The sequence below is a fragment of the Mirounga leonina genome, unplaced genomic scaffold (assembly GCF_011800145.1).
Source record: "Mirounga leonina isolate KUSES-001 unplaced genomic scaffold, KU_Mleo_1.0 Mir_197, whole genome shotgun sequence".
In the NCBI taxonomy this organism is placed as follows: Eukaryota; Metazoa; Chordata; class Mammalia; order Carnivora; family Phocidae; genus Mirounga; species Mirounga leonina.
The window spans coordinates 2,051,787-2,072,830 of NW_023270494.1; the positions used below are offsets into that span (position 1 = coordinate 2,051,787).

The 21,044-nt window shown below is 47.6% G+C and overlaps 1 protein-coding gene across 1 annotated transcript in view; it reads right to left on the reverse strand.

The window, feature by feature from the left end:
- Window positions 1–21,044, reverse strand: part of RPTOR (regulatory associated protein of MTOR complex 1) — a 316,057-nt gene that overhangs the window by 246,147 nt on the left and 48,866 nt on the right. The window contains exon 2 of the mRNA XM_035025828.1: window positions 2,746–2,848. Within this exon, the coding sequence (XP_034881719.1) occupies window positions 2,746–2,848 (103 nt within the window). The remainder of the gene's footprint in view (window positions 1–2,745; window positions 2,849–21,044) is intronic.

A 21,044-nucleotide genomic window follows, 5' to 3' on the forward strand; every position in this document is an offset into this window, starting at 1 on the left:
AGAAGCCGGTGGGAACCGGGTCGCCCGGTAACCGGGAACATCGTGATAAGCAACGGTGGCACTGGACTGTAACCCACTGAACAAGAAAGGAAACCGTGAGTTCACACCGAATACACTCAAAGTCTGACGAGGAATATCCCCAGAGCTACATACCTCTTCCCCAAACTCGTCATTACTTACAAAGGGGACGGGGGCCTTCAGAGCGAGAGTTCCGGCAGCACCCGCTTCATCAAGTGGTAAGCAAGTTAGCTGCATAACCAGGAGCAGGATACGTCTACTCGTGTGCCACCTGCCACCTGCCGTGGGGGGAAGGCAGACCTCTTCTGTGACACTCCTGTTAATCCTGAGGAAACAGCGGGGTGTTCTACTAAACCCAGCCGGTGATCCTCTGGGTGTCGGGGTCATGAGGGTCAAGGAAAGACTGAGGACCTGGTCCCGTTTGGATGGGACTAAATCCAGGGCAACGCACGACGCTGAGCCAGGTCCCTGTGCCACAAACAGCATCCTGGGACAGGTGGCGCACCTGAATGCGCCCACGGTCACCCCTGGCAGTGATGGCCACGCTGGGATTACGCTTGTGGGGATCACAATAACTCACAGCAGGTGGAGCAGCATTGCAAGAGCTTACTCTCCTCTGAAGCAAGAAAAAAGCTCCTTAGCTCTGTGCTTGCGAGTTTGGGATTTTTTTTTTCCAAAATAAAAATTAAAATATGCACTGCTAGATACCACTGCAAATTTGCCGAATCAAATCTCCAGGATTCTTCTTTCTCTTATTCCATACTGTTAAAATCACCATCAGAAGAGCCAGCCCTACTCACTTTTGAAATAAAGGCCAAATACAAATTTTTTAACTTAGAAAAGGTATATGCCCTTTTGAACTCAAAATCCACCGAAATTAGTACAGAGTAGATTACATTCCTAAAGGCAGAGAAATTTTAAAAACATGGTATAAAAAAAATCTATTCATTTCCTGGATTTTTCATGGCAAGAATGAAGTTAAGGAATTCCTTTCATTTTCACTGACACTGTCCCATGAACACCCATCAAAGAGACCGTGTGAGGTACGAGGGAGGGTTCTTTTGTTGGTAGGGAGGAGAGAATGCCCAGAGAATCTAATAGAAGCCATGGGTTCTCACCTGGAAGGTGCAATTCCATACTCAGACACCACCACCCACACGATCCCAGAGGGTTCACGCATGCCCGGGAGCACACCCTAGGATCCAGGTTGAGAAACGTTGTTCTAAAAACCTAATATAAGAGTACTTAAAGAGGGAGAAAAGAGAACACAACTGGTAAAATCCAGCTTTGACAAGGGGTAAATGAAATGGAAACAGTCAGGGGTGGCTAATAAGAAGTCAATTTCACCGGCAAAGACGCCAGGACATGGCAGAAAGCCAAGAAGGCCTCGAGGGAAATCAGCCACGCGAGCAGCTACTCTGTCACTGGGCGCAGGGGACAAGAGGCCTGGGCTGCATGCGGGGAGGCTGTGAGACAGAGACGGTCACCCTAAGACCCCGGAGACAGTGAGACAGGCAAGCAAAGTGGGAAAAACAACACTGTTTCCAATTCAGACTGGAATATAGGCTTCCGCCCCCCACCCCATCCAAAAGTAGAGCATTCCTCTGCCACCCCTGGTAAGCCAATCACTGCTTCCTGCCAACAAAAACCCTCTGGGGGTTCCTTCAGTTAGCAAAAACAGGCTCCAACAGAGGTCTTTCCTAAAATCCAAGCCGCACAAAGTTGGCCTTCAAATAGCAGAGGCAATATGTCATTGCAGTTTTTGTTATTTAAAGTAGATGACGGGAATTTCTGCTTTTGCTGAGAGATGGTGAAAGCTGGAAAGGGGAGGGAGGAAGCTGGAGGGGGGAGGGTGCTCTTGCCCCCAATCTTATCAAAAAGATAAAGCTAAACAATGCACAACAGAAACAAAGAAAAACCCACACTTCACTGTTAAATTATACCAAAGTTTAGAGACAAAATAATACCCTATTCACTACTAACTCTTCCATGAAACAAACTATGGGACTATTTCTCAATGCATTTAAATGAGGGCAGCATTATCTTGCTACCAAAACCCAACAAATACGTTGCAAGAAAAGAAAACCACAAACCAATATCACTCATAAATACAGTTGAAAAATTCCTTAGCAAAATATTAGCCATCGAATCCAGCAAAATATAAAAAAGATAACACAAGTGGGGATTATTCCAGGCATTCAAGCTTGGCTTAACAACAAAAATTCAATCAGTGTAATTCACCATATCAACAAACTAAAAAGGAAAAGCCAGGTGATTATGTCACAGATGTTGAGAAAGCATTTTGTAAGATTCAGCATTGATTCTTGACGAAAAAACTTTCAACAGACAAAGAACCATCATGCTGAATGGTGACAGCCTAATGCTCATCCCTCCCGAGACACCAGGCCGAGAAGCGCTGGGCAGGCCTTTCTCAGGAAGAACCAGGACCTGTGGTGCACACAGGAAACTGCCACTCCATTTTTTAAAAAGTGTACATAGCTACTATTACGTGCAAATTTAAAGGAGAAAACGCTATAATCCAGTAATCATTACTTATTAATTTTCCTTGAAACACTCTGTGCAGGACAAATCATACCTTAAAGGTTCTAAGTCCAAAAAGAAATGAAACTCTCAGATTCATGCAAACAACTGGCAGCCCCCAGAGGACCCAGAGCCCCTACAGGGACCCTCGCCACAGGCCATGAAGGAGGGAGGGGCGGCACTTACCGATCCAGCACTCCAAACGTGCACAGGGGGTGGTCTTCACCACATCTGGAGGGTCCACGCCGACATTCAGGCATAAAACTAAGGCAACACTAACCGTCTTCATCTGGAAACAACAGAAACAACAAGTACTTCAGTATGCATCCCACTGACACACTATTCCAGGCTCAGAGATACCCCCAGAACCTATGAAGCCCTGTCCCCACCACCGGCTTCTCCAGCTGTCCTGTGCCACCCCCGAGGTCCTGCACCAGTAACTTCCTTCCTGGAGGGGTTTCAGAGTAACGCCGACAGACAGGAAGAGGTCCGCAGCAGGAGAGGCCTCCACAGGCTTCCTTATGATACGTTCAGAAACAGAATTACTTGACTAAAAAATACAAAGGCACTGGCTACATTGTGCCAAAATCCTTTGCAAAAACTGCACAAGCTTACACTCTGACCAGGTTATACTATTCTCATTAAACTCATTAATGATTTGGTGAGAGAAAAACTGTCATACTGATTCAGTTAGCATTCCTTCAGTATTAGTGACACTGAGTATTTCTTCAAATGTGTATTCACTATTTGTGGCTTTTATGTTTTGTGGATTTCCTACTCACGTTTATACTACTACACTGGCATCAGTGACTATCTCCAATTGACTTCTTGTACTCTTTACATATGAAAGACTGCATCCACATTATTTGTTGCGAATATTCCCCTAGCCTGGCGTTTGACGTCTGACTCATTTCCCGCCTCTGGACATACAAAGCCTTGGTTCTATCACCTGATGCAGCTTTCTGAACTCCTGTTCCTTCTCCAGCAGCCCAGTATGCAGAACGTCAGCCCTCCCTACCCAGCTGCTCAAGCCAGAAAGCTGGAGCTCAGCCTTCAAATGTTTACCGAGCACCTGCTAGGTGCCAATCACTATTTTTAGGTGGTGAGGATGTATCCGTAAATCAAAGGAACCAAAATCCCAGCCAGAGGGTGGTGGGGGTATCACTTCAAACAGGTGAGAGGGCTCTGAGCTGAGTTATCAGAGACCACCCTTGACTCCTCGCCCTGCCTGTTTCATCCAGCCTCCTAACTGCCTCCTGCGCCTGTCCCCTTCACTACCCCTGCTCCCAGCCACAGCCAAGTCCAAGCCGGCTCCGGGCTACAGCTGCCCCCCACCTCCCCGTCCCCAGGGCAGGCTCCACGCTGCAGCCGAAGCATACCTTCCCATGCATCTGCTCACTGCCCTGCTCTGTCCATCCCAAACCTTCAAGATCAACATCTGAACTGCTCCACACGCATCAAAATCTTGAAAGCCCAATTCTTGCTAAGCACGTCACCCACCTGTCACGGCCCCACCCTCGGTGGCTGCACGTCCTCCACCCACTTGGCATGACCTTGGGGCCTCCCAGCCACAGCTCCCTCTGCCTGGAAGGCCGCCCCCTCCCACTCCACCAACCCGGACTCTCCCTTGCAGTCTCCGTGCAGACAGCCATTTCTCAGGGAGGCTTGTCCCCAAACCCCAGTGGGGGCAGCACCACCAGGCACCATGCTCTCCTGCTGGCAGAGCTCTCTGACCTCTAGGCTCCCAAGATCAGAGCTGACCCACGTGGACGCCAACACCCAGCACATGCCCAGGGCTCAGGACCTCCCTGCTCAGTGAGGGCCCACGTGGATTTCTTCTGGTGTTTTAATGTGTTTTAGGTTTAACCTTTCAAGCCATCTGGATGTTGCTGTGGTATATGACACAACATGAGGAATAATTTCTGTCTCAAAACACTAGCCAATCACACCAATTCTCCCTGTTAAATAATCCCTAAACTCACAGGTTTGTAGGACTCCTATAGCATATATAAATTTCCAGACAGATCAAATTCTACTTCAGGCTAACTGGTACCACACTGATCTAAGTAACTTCTCTTTACAACATTTCACAATGCTTGGGAGGGAAGGTTTCCTTTCTCACAATCTTCTTTAAACTTTTACTTAGCTATATTTATATTCATCTCTTTTCTTCCCAAATTAATCACTTATTCAATTTTGGTTTTTTAAAGATTTTTATTTATTTATTTATTTAACAGAGATCGAGAGAGAGCGTAAGTAGGCAGAGCGGCAGGCAGAGGCAGAGGGAGAAGCGGGCTCTCTGCTGAGCAGGGAGCCGGATGCGGGGCTTGATCCCAGGATCCTGGGATCTTGACCCGAGCCGAAGGCAGACGCTTAACCATCTGAGCCACCCAGGCACCCCAGTTATTCAAATTTTTAATCCCATAGAGACTTTGACTAAAGTTGCATTAAACTGCATATTGATAACATTGAGTATTTTAAATTGTCTTCTTTGATCCAAGAAGTCCACATATGAGAATTTGTCAGAGAAAAATACCAAAAAATATAATAGAGCGGAAGTCTGAATGTGTAAAAATTTTCTTCACAGCATTTCTTATCATGAAGAACAAGTAGAAATAACCTAAATTTTAAGTGGTTAAGGGAATGTTTAAGCACGCCAGTATATTCTCTTGACAGAATGACACTTAGGGGCGCCTGGGTGGCTCAGTCGTTAAGCGTCTGCCTTCGGCTCAGGTCATGATCCCAGGGTCCTGGGATCGAGCCCCACATCGGGCTCCCTGCTCCGCGGGAAGCCTCCTTCTCCCTCTCCCACTCCCCCTTGCTTGTGTTCCTGCTCTCGCTATCTCTCTCTCTGCCAAACAAATAAATAAAATCTTCAAAAAAAAAAAAAGAATGACACTTAAATTCTTATAATGTTAAATGAATAAAAATTGATTCAAAAATACCAAAAACATCGTATTAAACATATAAATTAATTTTGGCAAAAAGTGACAACCTCCTAATATTTGATTTTTCTGTACAGGAACACAACGTTTCTCCATTTTTTTCAAATCTTCTTTTAATTTTTGTCAGTACTGTTTTCTTAGTTTTATTCACCAAGAAGTCCTGCACATTTCTTTTAGAATTATTCCTAGACACGTCACGTTATTTGGGGAAGTGTGCTTCTACGCATGTTTTCTCCCCCTCGTGGTTTCTTAGGATAGCCGCTTACACCTCTGCTAGTCACTTTATTAAATGCCTCATCAAATATAATTGCTTCTTGGTGATCCTCCACACGACCTGTAAGCTGACAAAGATACCGTGACAAATAATGAGTCTGTCTCGTCCTTTCCAGCGGCTCGTTCCTCTCTTCCTGTTTCAGGTCTAGGCCCTGCCCACAACTTCCAAAATAGTATCACTAATGCCTACAGAACACGGCAGTGGCGATCTTCGCGTTTTAATGAGCCATCATGAGTGTTTCCTCATGGAGAACACGGGCAGTGGCAGGAGACACACGTATCACCCACCTTCCCGAAGCTCATGTTAGCGTGCTTCACCGTGACGAAAAGACCTCCTAGTGCAAGTACTGATGTACCCGTTTCCAATAGCTGAACTCCAAAGAGGATTTTTGCTTTAACGAGAAAAGGCAAGAAGCGGAAAGGCGTGCAGAGCTGGTTCTGCAGCCAGCCGGCGTGGAGGCAGTCCACCTGCCCCGGGGGCCGCACGCAGCATCTCATGTCCAGCCCCCACCCCACCCCCGGCTCTGGGCCGTGTCTGAGAGCATCTGGGCTTTAGCTCTGTTTACTGTGTGCACCCGTTAGCAAGATGTGTCCCTAAGGTCTCAGAAGAGCCTGAAAGGTCATTTTTGGAGTCTGGAGGTGCTCAAAATTTTTTTCCCCACATGAATTAATGGTTTCTCTGCTTTACACCATTTCAGCTCAGGAAAGGTTTCACAGGAGTGCACTGTTTTCGGAGAGTGGGGAAACCCATATAATCTTTATCACGTCAAGAAAAGACTCCTGTGTTCAAAACAATATTTCAAGTGTGTGAGGGGAGAGTATTTAGTCTTAAAATATGTATATTTATTAACGATAAATCGCTTTCTAAAGGAGCTGTACGCCTGCCGCCAGAGACAGTCTGAAAAGAAGAACAGTGCCTTCCTATGGGCACGTGCCAGAATCTTCTCGTTATGAACCATAGAGAACAAATGGTCCCTTTATTGTCAGGAGAAAGGGCAGAAAATCATTCAGAGAACAGCAATGGTTATTGCTTTTCCTCGTCATTTTCCAATATTTAAGTGATCAGTATCAGTAACACCACACGGTCGATCCACTATCTTACAGCAAAGTCAGCCTTCGAGGACGAGCTGGTCCAAACTAGAAGTTCCACGGAAACATCTCTGCGGCCTTCCTGTGGCCACGGTCATACCAACAGCTGCCCTACAACATCTTTAAAGCAGGGGTTTCTCCGGGCGCCTGGGTGGCTCAGTTGGTTAAGCGTCTGCCTTCAGTTCAGGTCATGATCCTGGAGTCCCGGGATCGAGTCCCGCATCGGGCTCCCTGCTCGGCAGGGAGTCTACTTCTCCCTCTGACCCTCCCCCCTCTCATGTGCTCTCTGTCTCTCTCATTCTGTCTCAAATAAATAAATAAAAAAAAATCTTTAAAAAAAAAAAAAAAGCAGAGGTTTCTCCTATGCTCAGAAGCTGCAAGGTCTCAAGAGGTGGTCACCCACACCCGGGAGCGAGCTCCAAGCTGCTCGGCTCAGTCACCCTGGGGCCCGCTGGAAGGAAAGCCACTCGGAGGAAACCATGTCTCTCTACGGATCAGGTCTCATTTTCAAAAACACGGTCTGCCCCACCGAAGCTTAACAGGTCTCCGTAGTCTTACTCTCTCCTCAATCTGCGAAGGGAACAGGCTCCTGAACTGTCAGGTTCCTTCGCAAAGCCCAGCTGAGGGAGCAACACTCAGGGGGCTACGTTAAGGGACTCCAAACCCACTAGGCCTCGGGTCCAGGTCGGTGCCTCTGCACAGCAGGCCTGGCAGTCTCCCCCAGCCCCCGCCGGCCCCGCACCTGGGGAGGGAAGGGGGAGAGCCCCTCTTCAGGGAACACGTGCTCAGTGAGCCCCCACACTCCCCCTCGTGTCTCGGGGATTCATGATAGGCCTCATGCTGGGTCACTTCTGAGCCTCCTCCAATTACTCACGCTCACCCACTAACAGGCAGAGGGCCAAGCAACCTGAGCTCTCCAGCCATTGTAATCCTTTCCTAAAGGGCCCTGAACCGGGTGCTCGTGTCCCCACCTGCTTTTTCCTCTAAACCTCCCTGGGGTCAGAACATTCATGCAGCACCCACCAGCCCGGGTCACGGACCCACCTCTTCCTCCTCAGCCGACACCCCAGACACATCACATTCCCTCAACCTCTATATAAGCGTTTTTAAACACACAATTCTCAAATAATTTCTGGTTTAATTACAAAATTATTATGTCAGAAGCTCTCCAAGGGCTTAGACAGAAATACTAATGGAAGCCCAACGATCACCCTTTAGTCCCACGAAACGCTAAAGGGCCCCATGTCCCCATGCCTGTCACCAAGCACAGGCTTCGTTAGTGACCAGACTTCCCCACGGTCGCTTTACAGGTGAGCAACAGGAGAACATGGCCCTCAGTCACTGTGAAATTCGCTCCACTCCATCGGTGAAGATGCAGCAGGAGATAATCTGATTCATCCTTGCTCATACAATACACACCTGACCCTACCTCCTGAGTTATGCCTTTTTAAGAAAACAAAAAGGTCTCAAGAATATATTGACACATGGAGTAGAAAAACATATTCGGCCTAATCGATCTAATTCCACCAGTGGGCAAAAGATATTACCAGTGGAAATCCTTAAGCCAATCAATGTGTCTAGTGTTCCCCTGCAAATTTTAATAGTGCTGGCCTGATTCCAAACGTGGTAAGCTTAAAATTCTTAGCTATACCCTAAAGTGCCTTTTTGGTATTTTATTTTCATTTCTCATTCCAAAAACTCCAGATTAATGTTTTTTAATAACACAGTTATAGCATTAAGAGAATGTAAAGGCTATGAAATTTAATGTGCCAAAAACTGCCTAATAGTATATCAAATAACCATTTTGGACTTTAAAACATTTCTTCTTCAGTGCAATATAATTGAAGATGACAGTTATATCCCCAGAGGTTAATTCTGAACTTGAAAGGAGTATCATCTTGAGAAGCTATAAAACACTAAGTGGTCATTGGGAACGTGACCTTGGTCACATCGTTAGTTCCAATGGGTCCTGAACAATGCCCTAACGCTGAAAGTGAGAAGCAGGTATGGATGACTTCTGAGGGCCTGAGGACTTCTCCAATCCTCGAGTTCTGGCTCCAGGCCTGGGCTCTCCAGCTGTACCAAAAGCACCCCTACAGGCACGGAGCATGTTGCCCTGCGATGCCGGGCCCAACCACACCATGGATGGGAGGTGGGAGAGGCTGGGGACAGCCGAGCAGCGGGGGCCGGCACTCCTGAAAAGCCTGACCAGTGTCCCATCATATAGTCCTCTGGCACTGGGTTTGTTTTGAAATTCAAAGTTTTTTAGATTTACAAAAGAATAATATGGTACATAACTCATATCTCATAGAATACACCCAAAAGGGTCTGTCTGCAACAACATTCAATATTCAAAACCATTAAAATTTCCACAGTGCAATGCACAAATGACCACTCTCCGTGGGATAAAGACTATTAACCAGGTCACATCCACTTGGCCACAAGACGAGAGGTGAAAACCTTTCCAGTGTTCAGAGCTCGCTGGGTTCAAAACTGCAGATGAGCACCTGCAGACCCGATCACCACCCGGACTTGAAAGCCCCATATCCCCAAGCAGATGTCACCTCAATGATTAAAAATACATTAATGCCTGCCACCACTCAAAGAATTCAAAACAAAATCACAAAGGATTCCTTTATTTGTTTCCTCCCACTTAACTGATTCGATAAACCATATATATTTTAAAAGATACAGTTGATCAAGCGGCACAATCAAACCTCAATGTAATAAATTCAAAGCTTACATGTGATGACATCCAAGCTGTACGCAGGATGAAGAAATTACACATGTGTTAAAGCGGCCAATCATTGCTTTCTGCTCCCCACACTGTGAGCCTGACTCACAAGCCGGTGTAATGGAAAAGAAACAGGAAGCAAGGCTGGGGTTACCACACATCCACTATCCCCTGCCTGTCTGAGGCAAAGCCACCCAATTCCCAGCAGTGCTCGTTAAGATTCAGAGCATCAAGCAGAAACTTTGAGCAGAGTCGAAGCTACACAAATGCATAATTTATAAAGGAAGTCAGAAACTAGAACATACAGCGAACAGAGCAGATACACCGCGGGGCGGGGGGTGGAGGGAGGGAGGGTGTCAGGTTGAAAAAAAGGGGAAAAAAAAGGTTTACCTCCTAACTCCCAACCCAAAGACTGCTAGAAAGAAGTGAACAGTAAACCTCACAAGAAGGACATCAAATGGAATTTCTGCAGCCCAAACCTGCAACCCAATACAAGATCCTCATCACCAGCCGCCACAGGAACCTGGCGATTCCCCATCTGTGTATTCCTTTGTTCATTTCAGCCGGAACTGGAGCCAGCGAGGTTCTTGAATTTATAAGTCCGTCCCCTATCTTCCACCAGAAGCCTAATTTAGGTTTCAGCTTTTTCGAGGCTAAATTCTCTCTGTAGTTCCCTGTGTTTAAAATCTGCCTCCACTCCTGTAAGGCAGGCTAATGAAAAGGGAGGAGACAACAGGTAACTTTTCAACATGGAAAACCAGAAGGTTGCGTTCACGGCCCTTCCCGACCCTGTGTGCCAGAGCGCTCCTTTCTCACTCACCTCTCCCATCCCCTCCAAACCACCCAGGACACTGGGAGAACACTTACTTCCCACATCACAGGCCCTTGAGAAATTTAGGTCTCTAAAAATTGAATTAAAGAGCTGCACACAAAATAGGTATATTATAGAGATCATAACTGCTTTGAACAAACCGAAGAAATCCCTTCTTGAAGGAGCTGGATACTGAATCTTTAAGTGATTCCTTCATGAAACAAGCAGTCTTGCTGATGCCACCTTGGCCAACCTGGACATCTGTGCAGAGGTCTATCGGTGACTCGCCCCATCCTACTCTAAAAAGCCACCTTCTCGCACTAGTGAGCTGAGGGAGGGACAAGAATGACTTCTTCACCTTTTCTTATTAACACCGTATGGGGTGAAAGTTTAAAAAGAAAATCCAGTCTCCTTATCTAAAAAGTGAAAATAAAAATACTTTGTCACAAAGGGAGAACATGAAGATATAGATGCTTACAAATTAACTCTAAATAATTCAACAACATAAAATCTAAATATGCTAAACTTAAATGCTATTGAAGCCTAGAGGTCAGGCTTGAAGGGCAGAATTCAATGGCATATGCTAAATGATGCTATCTCTCACATGACAGAACATTACAGTGCCTTTAAAAACATATATTCAGGGTCGCCTGGCTGGCTCGGTTGGTTAAGCTTCCAACTCTTGGTTTTGGCTCAGGTCATGGTATCAGGGTTCTGAGATCGAGCCCCACATTGGGCTCCAAGCTTAGCAGGGAGCCTGCTTGAGATTTTCTCTCCCTCTGCCCTTCAGCCCTCTAAAAATAAATAAATAAATCTTAAAAAAAAATTTTGTTTTCTGGTTGCACAAGTCTGTTGTTGGGCTCCATTGGTAAATGGGTAAACTAAACTTTGTAGTATGTGAATTATACCTCAATAAAGCTGTTAAAAAAGGATGTATTTTCAAGGACTGTAAGTGGCATGGGAGGCACCCAAACATAACTTGAGTGAAAAGAGGAAAGCGCAAAACCATGTCCACGTCATTACTATTCCAAGTGTGTGAATACACACATGTAAAGGACGCAGAATAAAAACAAGATGTCACAAGTGGTTTCGATCTCTGAGGATTGGAAAGTGTGGATGATTCCTCCTTTTCTCTTTGTACCTGGCCCTTCTGTGTATTTTCAAATTCTCCACCATAAACAAGTTACTTCTAGAAGCAGGGGGGAAAGTCATCAAAATGATTTCATTATAATAGTCAAGGATTTCTCTCGTGCGTGCGTGCATGTGTGTGTGTGTGTGTAATTTTTATTACATTCTGAAGAAAGAGAAAACAGCTCGTTGGGCCAGCTGAAGCTTAGACTGGTATCCAAGGCAACAAGCACGCTGGGACCGTGAGAGGAAATACAATGCAGGCGACCGCGCGTGCTCGCGGAGAGAAGCTGGTTCTCAGTCTCAAGCAGTCCAACCCCACCGAATACGGCCTCGTGGTCCATAAATACCTGGTCCTGGCAGAGTGAGTACAGCAAAGGGCTCCCATCCCCTTTTCCTTCACTCCTTCCTGGCTTAGGACACAAGATAAACCCTGCTGCTGAAATTTTTTTCTTGGGAATGAGATTTTCCTTCAATAAACGGATTGATTTCAAGGCTACTTAGAGATTTCTTTTATTTGATAAGACACTGGGTCATTGCTTTCCCACTCCTAACGTAAATTAAAATCAGCAGCCTCACCATGGGAGCAAGCCGTTCGTTCAGGGCTAACTTTTCTTCCACTCTTCATTATCCAACGGTCTGATACCCATGACACGCACTTCATAAAAACAATCCCAAGGCAAACAACCGTACACAGAGCTCCCATGCTGGCTGAAGACGCACCCCCGTGGTGCCTGGACCACCTGGATAACTGGCATTTCACAAAGTCAAAGTCCAAGGATGCGAAGTGGGGCTATTTCCTTCCGCTCCCATCCCACATCCTGGTTGGGCCAACAGAGCTGATGAAGCAGCTCTCACAGGTCCCACAGCTCCACGTGGAGGGCGGAGGGCGCGGTGGACTCAGGCCACGAGGCCCTGGAGAGGGTCGCAACCCCATGAAAGCTGTGGGGCAGAGCACAGCTCAGGGGGCTCCCAGGAAGGCTCCTCCTGATGACGGGAAGGGAGGTCCACCAGCAGGCTGCTGTGGTGAAGAGGAAGGCCTGACAGAGGCTGGCAAGAATGCAAAGGGACAGGAAAGAACCAAAAAAAGGGAAAGAAACCTCTACCTCAAAGAGAACAGGTGACCGGGTGCAGCTACAGGGTGGCAGCGATGAACGGCACAGGCCCGTCAGAGGTCTGCATGCTGACACTCTAAGAAGGCTCCCATTCAGATGCTCCCACAGAGAAAGGATGCAGCAAACATCTGCCACCTGTGGTCTCCGTAACCTGTTTAACACTTTCTGTACATCTTGGCATCTTTCTATACTATGGGTGCTACCTTCCCAAGGGAGAAAATAAAGCAATTGTGACTCGGACTCTGGCAGCTAAGGGGCCGGCGTGTGGCTTACGCTCCTCCAGGCAGACGCACCTACCGGATCCAGCAATGCCAGCACACCCCTCCACAGGGAGCTGCATGGCAGGGTCACCTCTTGAGGGTGGCACTGGAAGGTGCATCCCAATGTCCCAGCTGTTCAGCCCCCTTGGCGTCTTCATAACTTCAGAGTCTGACTCTAAGTCCTCCCAGAGATCCTTCAACAAATTCCTTCTCTGCTTCACCTTGCGTGGATTCTGATGGCTGTAACTAAGAACCCTCAGGCTCTTTAGGGGACAGAGCATTCTAAAGCCGAAACCAGTGTTGGAGTTAAGGAAATTATTATCTTGTAATAATCACCCACTCAAGGGTCATCACACCTGGGAACTGAGGACACCCAGATTTTCCAAGGTGTCTTATCCCAACGACTGGGACCTTTACCTCCCCTCCCACGCAGACTAGCTGACCATGTCTAAGGGAGACAAGAAGGGAACAAAAGGTCAGAGCTGAGCCATCAGTGAACCACCACCATCAGGAATCTTCCCAGGCCCTGAACACACTCAGTCTGAGGCTACCAAAGGAGCACCTTGATCTCACAGTACTTTGGATCTAAAACTGGTGCTGGCATCTCCTTCCTTCTGGACGGCAGATCTGGAGGAGAAGAGGCTCAGGAGGTCCCTACAGGAGGGCCCAGGAACAAGAGCCACAGCGGGCCTGCCTGCGCTGGAGCAGGAAGGCAGGACTGGGCTGGGGAGGGAGCAGCGGGCCTGCAGCAGGCGCCCAGTGGCTTTTCCTGCCACCTGCAAAAGGACGAAGGCTTAGCAAACCTCATCTTCATAAAATAGTGTCAGAACTCCCCCCATGACCCAATCATTCAAAGGAATCCTAAGTGAGAAATGACCACAGGACAGGGCCACAGGTGACATCATAAACCTGAAGTAATAAACACCGACATTTCAACTTCTCTCGGAGTCCCGCTGGTGGAGGTGACAGCACCGCGAACTTCCTTGGGGCTGTGGGCTGCTAAGCCAGCCGACAGCAAGCCTGGGCGTACAGCCAGGCCCACGGCCCTGAATTTAAAATCACGGATGAGCAGAGGCACCTCTTCACCCGCTGCCTCAAAGCAGGAGTTAGGATCCGAGCGGTGAGGCGTCTCCTACAGCCTGCCATTGGCTATGTACACCTCTCTTTGACACTCTTGCTCCTCGGCCCAAAGTGTTTGGTCTTCAACATTCTCCATCTGCTCTGCTCTCAGAAACTGTTGCGACAACACGCAACACACCCAGATCCAGAAGAGCCACATTCACCATCGCCGTGCCGTGTGAACAAAGCCAAACCCCAACACGGGTCTGCAAATGTCGTGGGTTCTCCTGACAACCAAGCACGAGGCTCAGTCCTGAAGAGCCATAAAAATCATTAATCATCCCCACAAAACACAGGATTTGAGAGACGAGGAAAGAAAGCAAGCTAGGTGAGTCCTAGTGGCAAAAGCTCTCCTCCTGATAGAGTAATTTTAAAGAAAAATCCAAGTGGAACCTCAAAAACACAACATTTAAAAAAACAAAAAGCAAAACCAATTTCAAAAACGAATGATATCTTTCAGGGAACATTTCAAACATGAATCACATCAAGGCCTCTGAACCTCTGAAGGCCAGTCCCTTCCCCAGGGAGGCCACCTCGCCGCCCCCTCGCTATGCAAACTCCCCTGGCCCCCAACCCACCAGGCCTCTCAGACCGCAGCACCCGGCTCAGGGAGCATCTGTTCGTGGGTGGGCCACTCTGGACTGTGGGTCTGTCCACCTCACTTGGTCACCTTTGAAGCTCCCGGCGCTGGGGCCCTTGCCCACAAGAGAAAGGTCCTGGATAAACATGGGAAAGAGAGAGGGAGAGTCTGCTTTTTCAGAAACTAGATGACAATCAAGGACTCCCCACTACTCCAGCGGTACCTGTGGGGGCCCTCCACAAATACCAGGAAGAAAGTCGCTATTCTTCTCAAGTCCTGTAACGGGAAATCCACCTATTACAGCCACCCCTGGGGATGGAGACGAGCGTGGGGATGGACAGCTCATCATCCTCACAGTCACCGACACAGAACGCAGGGCCCAGCTGAAATCTTAATGCCGTTTCAATAATGCTTCCCACTGTGGAACCACAGAGAATCTCCTGGATCCAATCTGTTCTTCTTGGAAGTGTCCATATATAAATGCTATCGCATATTAAATGTAAGCATAAAAAAGAAGGCATGAGAGGTAGGGGTCTGAATATTCATTTCAAACGTCTTCCTGAAATGCCTGAGGCATCAGAGGTAGTCATGGGTTCAAGGGATGACACAGGCAGGGCTCAGAGCTCACCTTGTCTGACATAAATGAAGACAGCTTTGAAAGAAACAGTGACATTCAATCTGAGTCTGGAGAGAGAATTCGAAGGCCAGCAAGCAGCACCAGGCAACGTGGGTCACAGGAGCAGAGGCGGAAGGATGGCCGGGCTCCCCAGGAGGAGTGGAGCCAGGCAGGCTGCATGCCACGCCGAGGGGGTGTCCTTCACCTACACGAATGGGCTACATGGGGGATCCCTGGCTCTAGGGAGCTGTTGTGATGTTTCTGAGCTGTGATATGTCAGGTGCTTTTGGTTCCTTTTACAAATACACACATGCACTAATATATATTATTTCACCCTTAAAATTCTACCCACAATTTTATGGCTTTACATCTTTGACGATTTTCAAATCAGCTTAAAGTTCAATGAAAAGTACTCCTATCATCACAAGATACAGGGTTCAGAGAGAAAATTAGTCACAAAGAGAAAGCTAGGAATCAGAATGGCTTCAGAGATCTCAAATGCAAGGAAAGCAAACCAGATTTCCAACCTAGAATTTCATAACTAGACAATCAATTAAGTGTGATGAGCATAAAATTAAGACTTATATAAAAAGCCCATCCTATTTTTATTTTTTTAAAGATTTTTTTATTTATTTATTTGAGGTAGAGAGTGAGAGAGAGAACATGAGCAGGGGGGGCAGAGGGAGAGGGAGAAGCAGACTCCCTGCTGAGCAGGGAGCCCGATGTGGGGCTCATCCCAGGGCCTGAGCTGAAAGGCAGATGCTTAACAGACTAAGCCACCCAGGCGCCCCACCCATCCTATTTTTAAATGATAAAGGAGAGAATTGTGTACTAAATTATAAGTGGATTCACAAACACAATATGAAGTTATCACCAACACACTGGCATTCTGGCCCAAAAGGCTGAACCTGAACATGACTGTGCTTCACCATTAGACTGCTGGTCTGCAAGAGATGCAGGGGACAGAGGAACAAGTTAGATGACACTACAAAGACAAAATCAGCAAAACCTAAACGTGAGACATTCTCCAGCACAACCAGCCTGGACCCCTTTTTCAAAAAGTCACCGTTGTTTAAAAAAAAAAAAAAGAAAAAAGTTCTACCATAAACCATTGTAACAGGTAGAACTTGGCTTTAAAAACAGCTGTGAAAGATGTCATGAAACAGCCGGACAAATGTGGGCACAGTCAAGTTATCAGACAGCAATGAGGATGCAGAGCTGACTCTCGGGAGCGAGCTCAGGGTCGGGGTCAGGCAGGAGGACGTGCGCACAGAGGTGTTCTGAGTTCAGGAGGAAAGAGTCACCACATGTCTACTAACTTTCAGGTGACTCAAGAACACACAACAGGAGGAAAAGAGCCAATACAGCAAACTGTGAACAACTGTTGGACCCAAGCAGGAGACACAGCGTTGTGCGTTGTCCTGGTCTTTCGACTGTTCTAGCTGTCGGAGGGCTTTTCCAACCAGACTGGAGGCCACCTCGTTGAAGAAAACGAAACTGATCACAGGATCCCAAGCAAAAATACATCCTGTTGCTTCAAACTAGTTTCCAGATGAATAAAATTATTTTAGTTTCCACGGAAGGGTAAGTTCTGGAAACCGTTACAAGGCCCAGACTGTGCGTGTACCTGCACCACTCTAAAATTCAGCGGAAGGAGCAGAGGAGCGGCAGCACCTCAGCGTCACACCTGCTTTTTGCTGTTCTTGCTAAACTGATACGAGTCCAAAACTAAGCCTGTGTCAAAGAACTTTCTGGGTTTTCCTTCAGGAGTGAATTCTAACATGTCCGGAGAGCCGCGCTTCCTCTGGCCTCCTCTTTGTCAGTGACACGGGGCGCTCCTTCCGGGCGCTTCTGCCACGGGCCCAAAGACCCCGCCAGGAAGGCCCACGTCTCACTCACCCCTCTCAGTGGCAGCTGCCCAACAAGGACCAGCCAGGAGCGCAGCCCTGAGGCCACCACCGGCTGCCCTGTCCCCGGACAAAGGTTTCCGTAGCGGACCACGCCACCCGAGGGCAGGCAGTGCTACAGCCTCATCACACTCTCTTTACCAGGCAAGTAAATGAAGCCCACTGAACCCTCCTTACGAACAACAAAAACCACTTGCTCACTTTAATGAGCTATGGTAATTGACAACAATGGGAACATTACACATTACATGAACAAAATTCAGAAATGTTTTCCGTCTGTATCATCATTATGTTGTATAATTGAGCTTTTGCTGCACGTACCAGGAATAGGAAATGTTTTACATTTTGCTTAGCTGACTGTATAATGAAAGTAGTAAAACTGAACAGATATATGGGGGGAGAAGGGGGAGGGGAGAGGAGGGCTGGATGAGGAGGAGGAGAAGGAGGGAGACGTAAAGAAGGAGGAGGAAGTGGGGAAGGAGGAGGAGGAAGAGCAGGTAGAAGAGGAGGGGAAGGGGTAAGGGGAGGAGGGGGAGGAGCGGGGAGGGGAGGAGGAGGAAGGGAGGCCACCCCCCCCCCCACAGTTCTCTCCTCCTATGGCTTAGTGCCCTGCTGCCCTCTGGCCTCTCTCTCTGTCATCGTCCCCTGCCTCCCTCTCACCCCAAATCCGTCCCATGTGCATCATCCCCTGTGTCAGTGAAAGGCACTGCCAATCACTCAGCTCCAAACCCTGGAGGCTTCGCCCCAAGCCCTGGCGCTCCGACGGTCAAACTGAAGCTCACTTCGCACTTTCGTCACCCCCTTGGTTCACTGCCTTAGTTCAGGCGTCAGCCTGTCCGTCCCCGGGAGAGCAGCACATTCTCAACTGCTCCCTCCAACCTGGCCTCCTCCGTCCGTCTGTGCGTGGACCGTCCAGGCATGCTGGGCCCGTCTCCCGCAGGCACCCTCGCGGTGCTCTCCAGCCTGCGAGCCTTGGCTCTGCCCATCCGTCGCCCACCTTTACACGTGTCCTTGGGACCAAACCGACGACGCTCTCTCTTGTGCTTCACCTTTCCTCTGCCCAGAATGCCCTTCGCACCACCGTCTGCTCCACTGACTCCTGAAAACCTCTGCCCAGCCCGGGTGACCCGCCTCTGGTCTGTGCTCCCCAAGCCCTCGCACACCGTGGGAGCCCCACACGCTGGATTCCACGTGGAGCACCACGTGCCCTGCTAGTGCACTGGGAGTGGGGCCCGTGCCGGACACAGAGACTCGTTACAAAGGACACCCGAGAACCACTCTCCAGACAGGATGACGCCCGCATGCACGCGCCCAGGAGCCTCTGCCGCTGCCGGAGCCTTGCACGGTTGCCCAGCGCGCTGTGCAAGAGAGCAGCCTGGGAATCACCGGCAAGGCCAGGCGCGTGTCCCACGGCGGAGAAGAGCTCCCGAGCCTGGGACTGGATGTCCCTCCACTCTGCACACACAACAGGCCGGTCCCAGGCTATTTAGCACGATGACCACTTCACAGCTACCAGGACAGTGATGAAGGACGGTTCCACACTTGTGTACCATCTACTCCGAGACCCTCATGTGTTTTAGAAAGTTACGAAGCCTAGAAGCACCCATACACGTGTGAGAAACTAGCGTGCTTGACAGAGGTGGCAATATAGAGCCGAGGAGGAAAAAAATGCCTTGATAACTAACCCTGGGCGTAGGAGAAAACGAAACTAGATCTCTACCACAGACGCCAGGTTGGCTGCAGACCGACACGTGAAAAACAACACCTGAAAACAAAGTACAAAACAGCTTTAGGGCCCTTGGGCAGGAGGTGGGTGTGCAAATGGACAAGAAGAGTCTGCAGCCACACTTGGCACAGGTGGGAGACAGGACGAACCTGAGCGCGTGCGTGCACACACACACACCCTGAATGCAGATCTAGGGAAAATGTCCATCCATACATATAACCAAAGTCTTAGCATCCATTTCGCTGTTAAAAAAGGTAAGAAAAACTAAGTAAGATGCAAATACAAAAAAGAACAAAAAATACAATTTCCAAAATAAAAAACTTACATGGCCACAAGTACGCACCACACAATGCAGAACCTCACTATTTCTCAGGGAAATTCGGAGAAGATACCATTTCACACCATGAGACTGGAAAAAATTTCAAGTCCAGAATACCTAAAATTAGTGAGGTTGTGGTTAAACAGGAGCCCTTGGACACTCTGGGACACAGAGCACTGACGTGCTGGCTCTCTGAACAGAGTTCCGGCAACATGATCAACCGGGCGAATGCCCACACCTACAAACTCAATTCCACCATTTAGCTAAACACCCTAGAGAAACTCTCTTACCTGGCTTTAAATTTTACCTACTCAAGTAGCATTATAATAAAAATTGTATTTTCTTATTGTGAACAAGGGTTTAAGGACAAGGGCCCTGGAGACAGGACCATGTCTCCAAGGGTCCCAGATCTGCCCCCAAGGGACTGGCACCCAGGGGTCAAAAATGTTCCCCAGTTCCTCTAAACAAGCAATACCAAAATAACTGGGGGGATACACAGTCAAAATTAATTTTATATATATGTATACACTCCAGAAGAAAGTTGAGGGAAGTGATGGGCAAAACACTGGTTTTGGAGTTAGAGACACAGGAGTTTAAATCCTGATTCAACCACTAAGTGGCTACACTAGAAAGCAGGAAAGGTTACAAAAATAATAATCAACTAGTAAACTAAAATAAAGAGCAATTAAGAGACACTTTATTGGTAAGTGAGATGAGAACTATTAAAATATTTTTTAAACATTATCAACACTATAGTTTTGGATCCAAAATTGCCTTCAATTATAACTAAAATGTGATCCTGTCAAAAGCCATAGAGTAATACAATTTTCACACAACGTTCCATCAGTAAAAAGTTGAAGAAAGCCCCAGGACTGTAGGCACGCTAGCTTACTGTGTATGCACATCACACTCAGCTGCTAATACAGAATCTATGGCCACCTTTCCTTTGCTTCCTCTATAATGGGTCTTTTCCTTGTTAGATAAGGAATCTTTTACCTAAGTATTTCCTCTAAAAATCTAGAGTTGAGTTTCAATCAGAGAATGGCCCTCCAGATTGCTAAGAGGCATCATTTGTAGGTAGATATGCAATGCAACCCCCTCCACAGACAGACAGACAGACACACACACACACACACACACACACAAGACCTTTGAATGAATGAACAGATGGATGAATGAATGAATGAATGAACGGGCAGGTAGGTATGTGGGTAGGTAAATAGGTAGATATAGATTATGAGTGAATAAATGGATTGGCATAAAGGTAGTACATAGAGAAATAGACGATGAGTAAATGGATGGGTGGGTAGAACGGATAGATTGATTGATTATAGGCAAATACACGGATAGGTAAATAGATAATGCATAAATAAAGGGGGGTGGGTAGGATAGACAGGCAGAAGTCTGAAATTTGCCTCAGGCAAATAACTTCCCACAGTGTCATCCCTAAAACAAAATCATGCAAATACAAGTGACAACAGAACTATTCCCAAAGTCCAAGTTAATCAAGTCCTTGGACTAGAGAAAAGTAGCAGGGAAAACTGTCAATCATGAAGATTGCTACCTAACTTCACCCATATTTTAAGACCACATGAGAGGGCACCTGGGTGGCTCAGTCGGTTAAGCGACTGCCTTCGGCTCAGGTCATGATCCTGGAGTCCCTGGATCGAGTCCCGCATCAGGCTCCCTGCTCGGCAGGGAGTCTGCTTCTCCCTCTGACCCTCCCCCCTCTCATGTGCTCTCTCTCTCTCATTCTCTCTCTGTCAAATAATAAATAAAATCTTAAAAAAAAAAAAAGACCACATGAGAAACTTTTAGTAGGTAAGGATACCACCTCCTTTAAAAATGTACTGATATGAGACA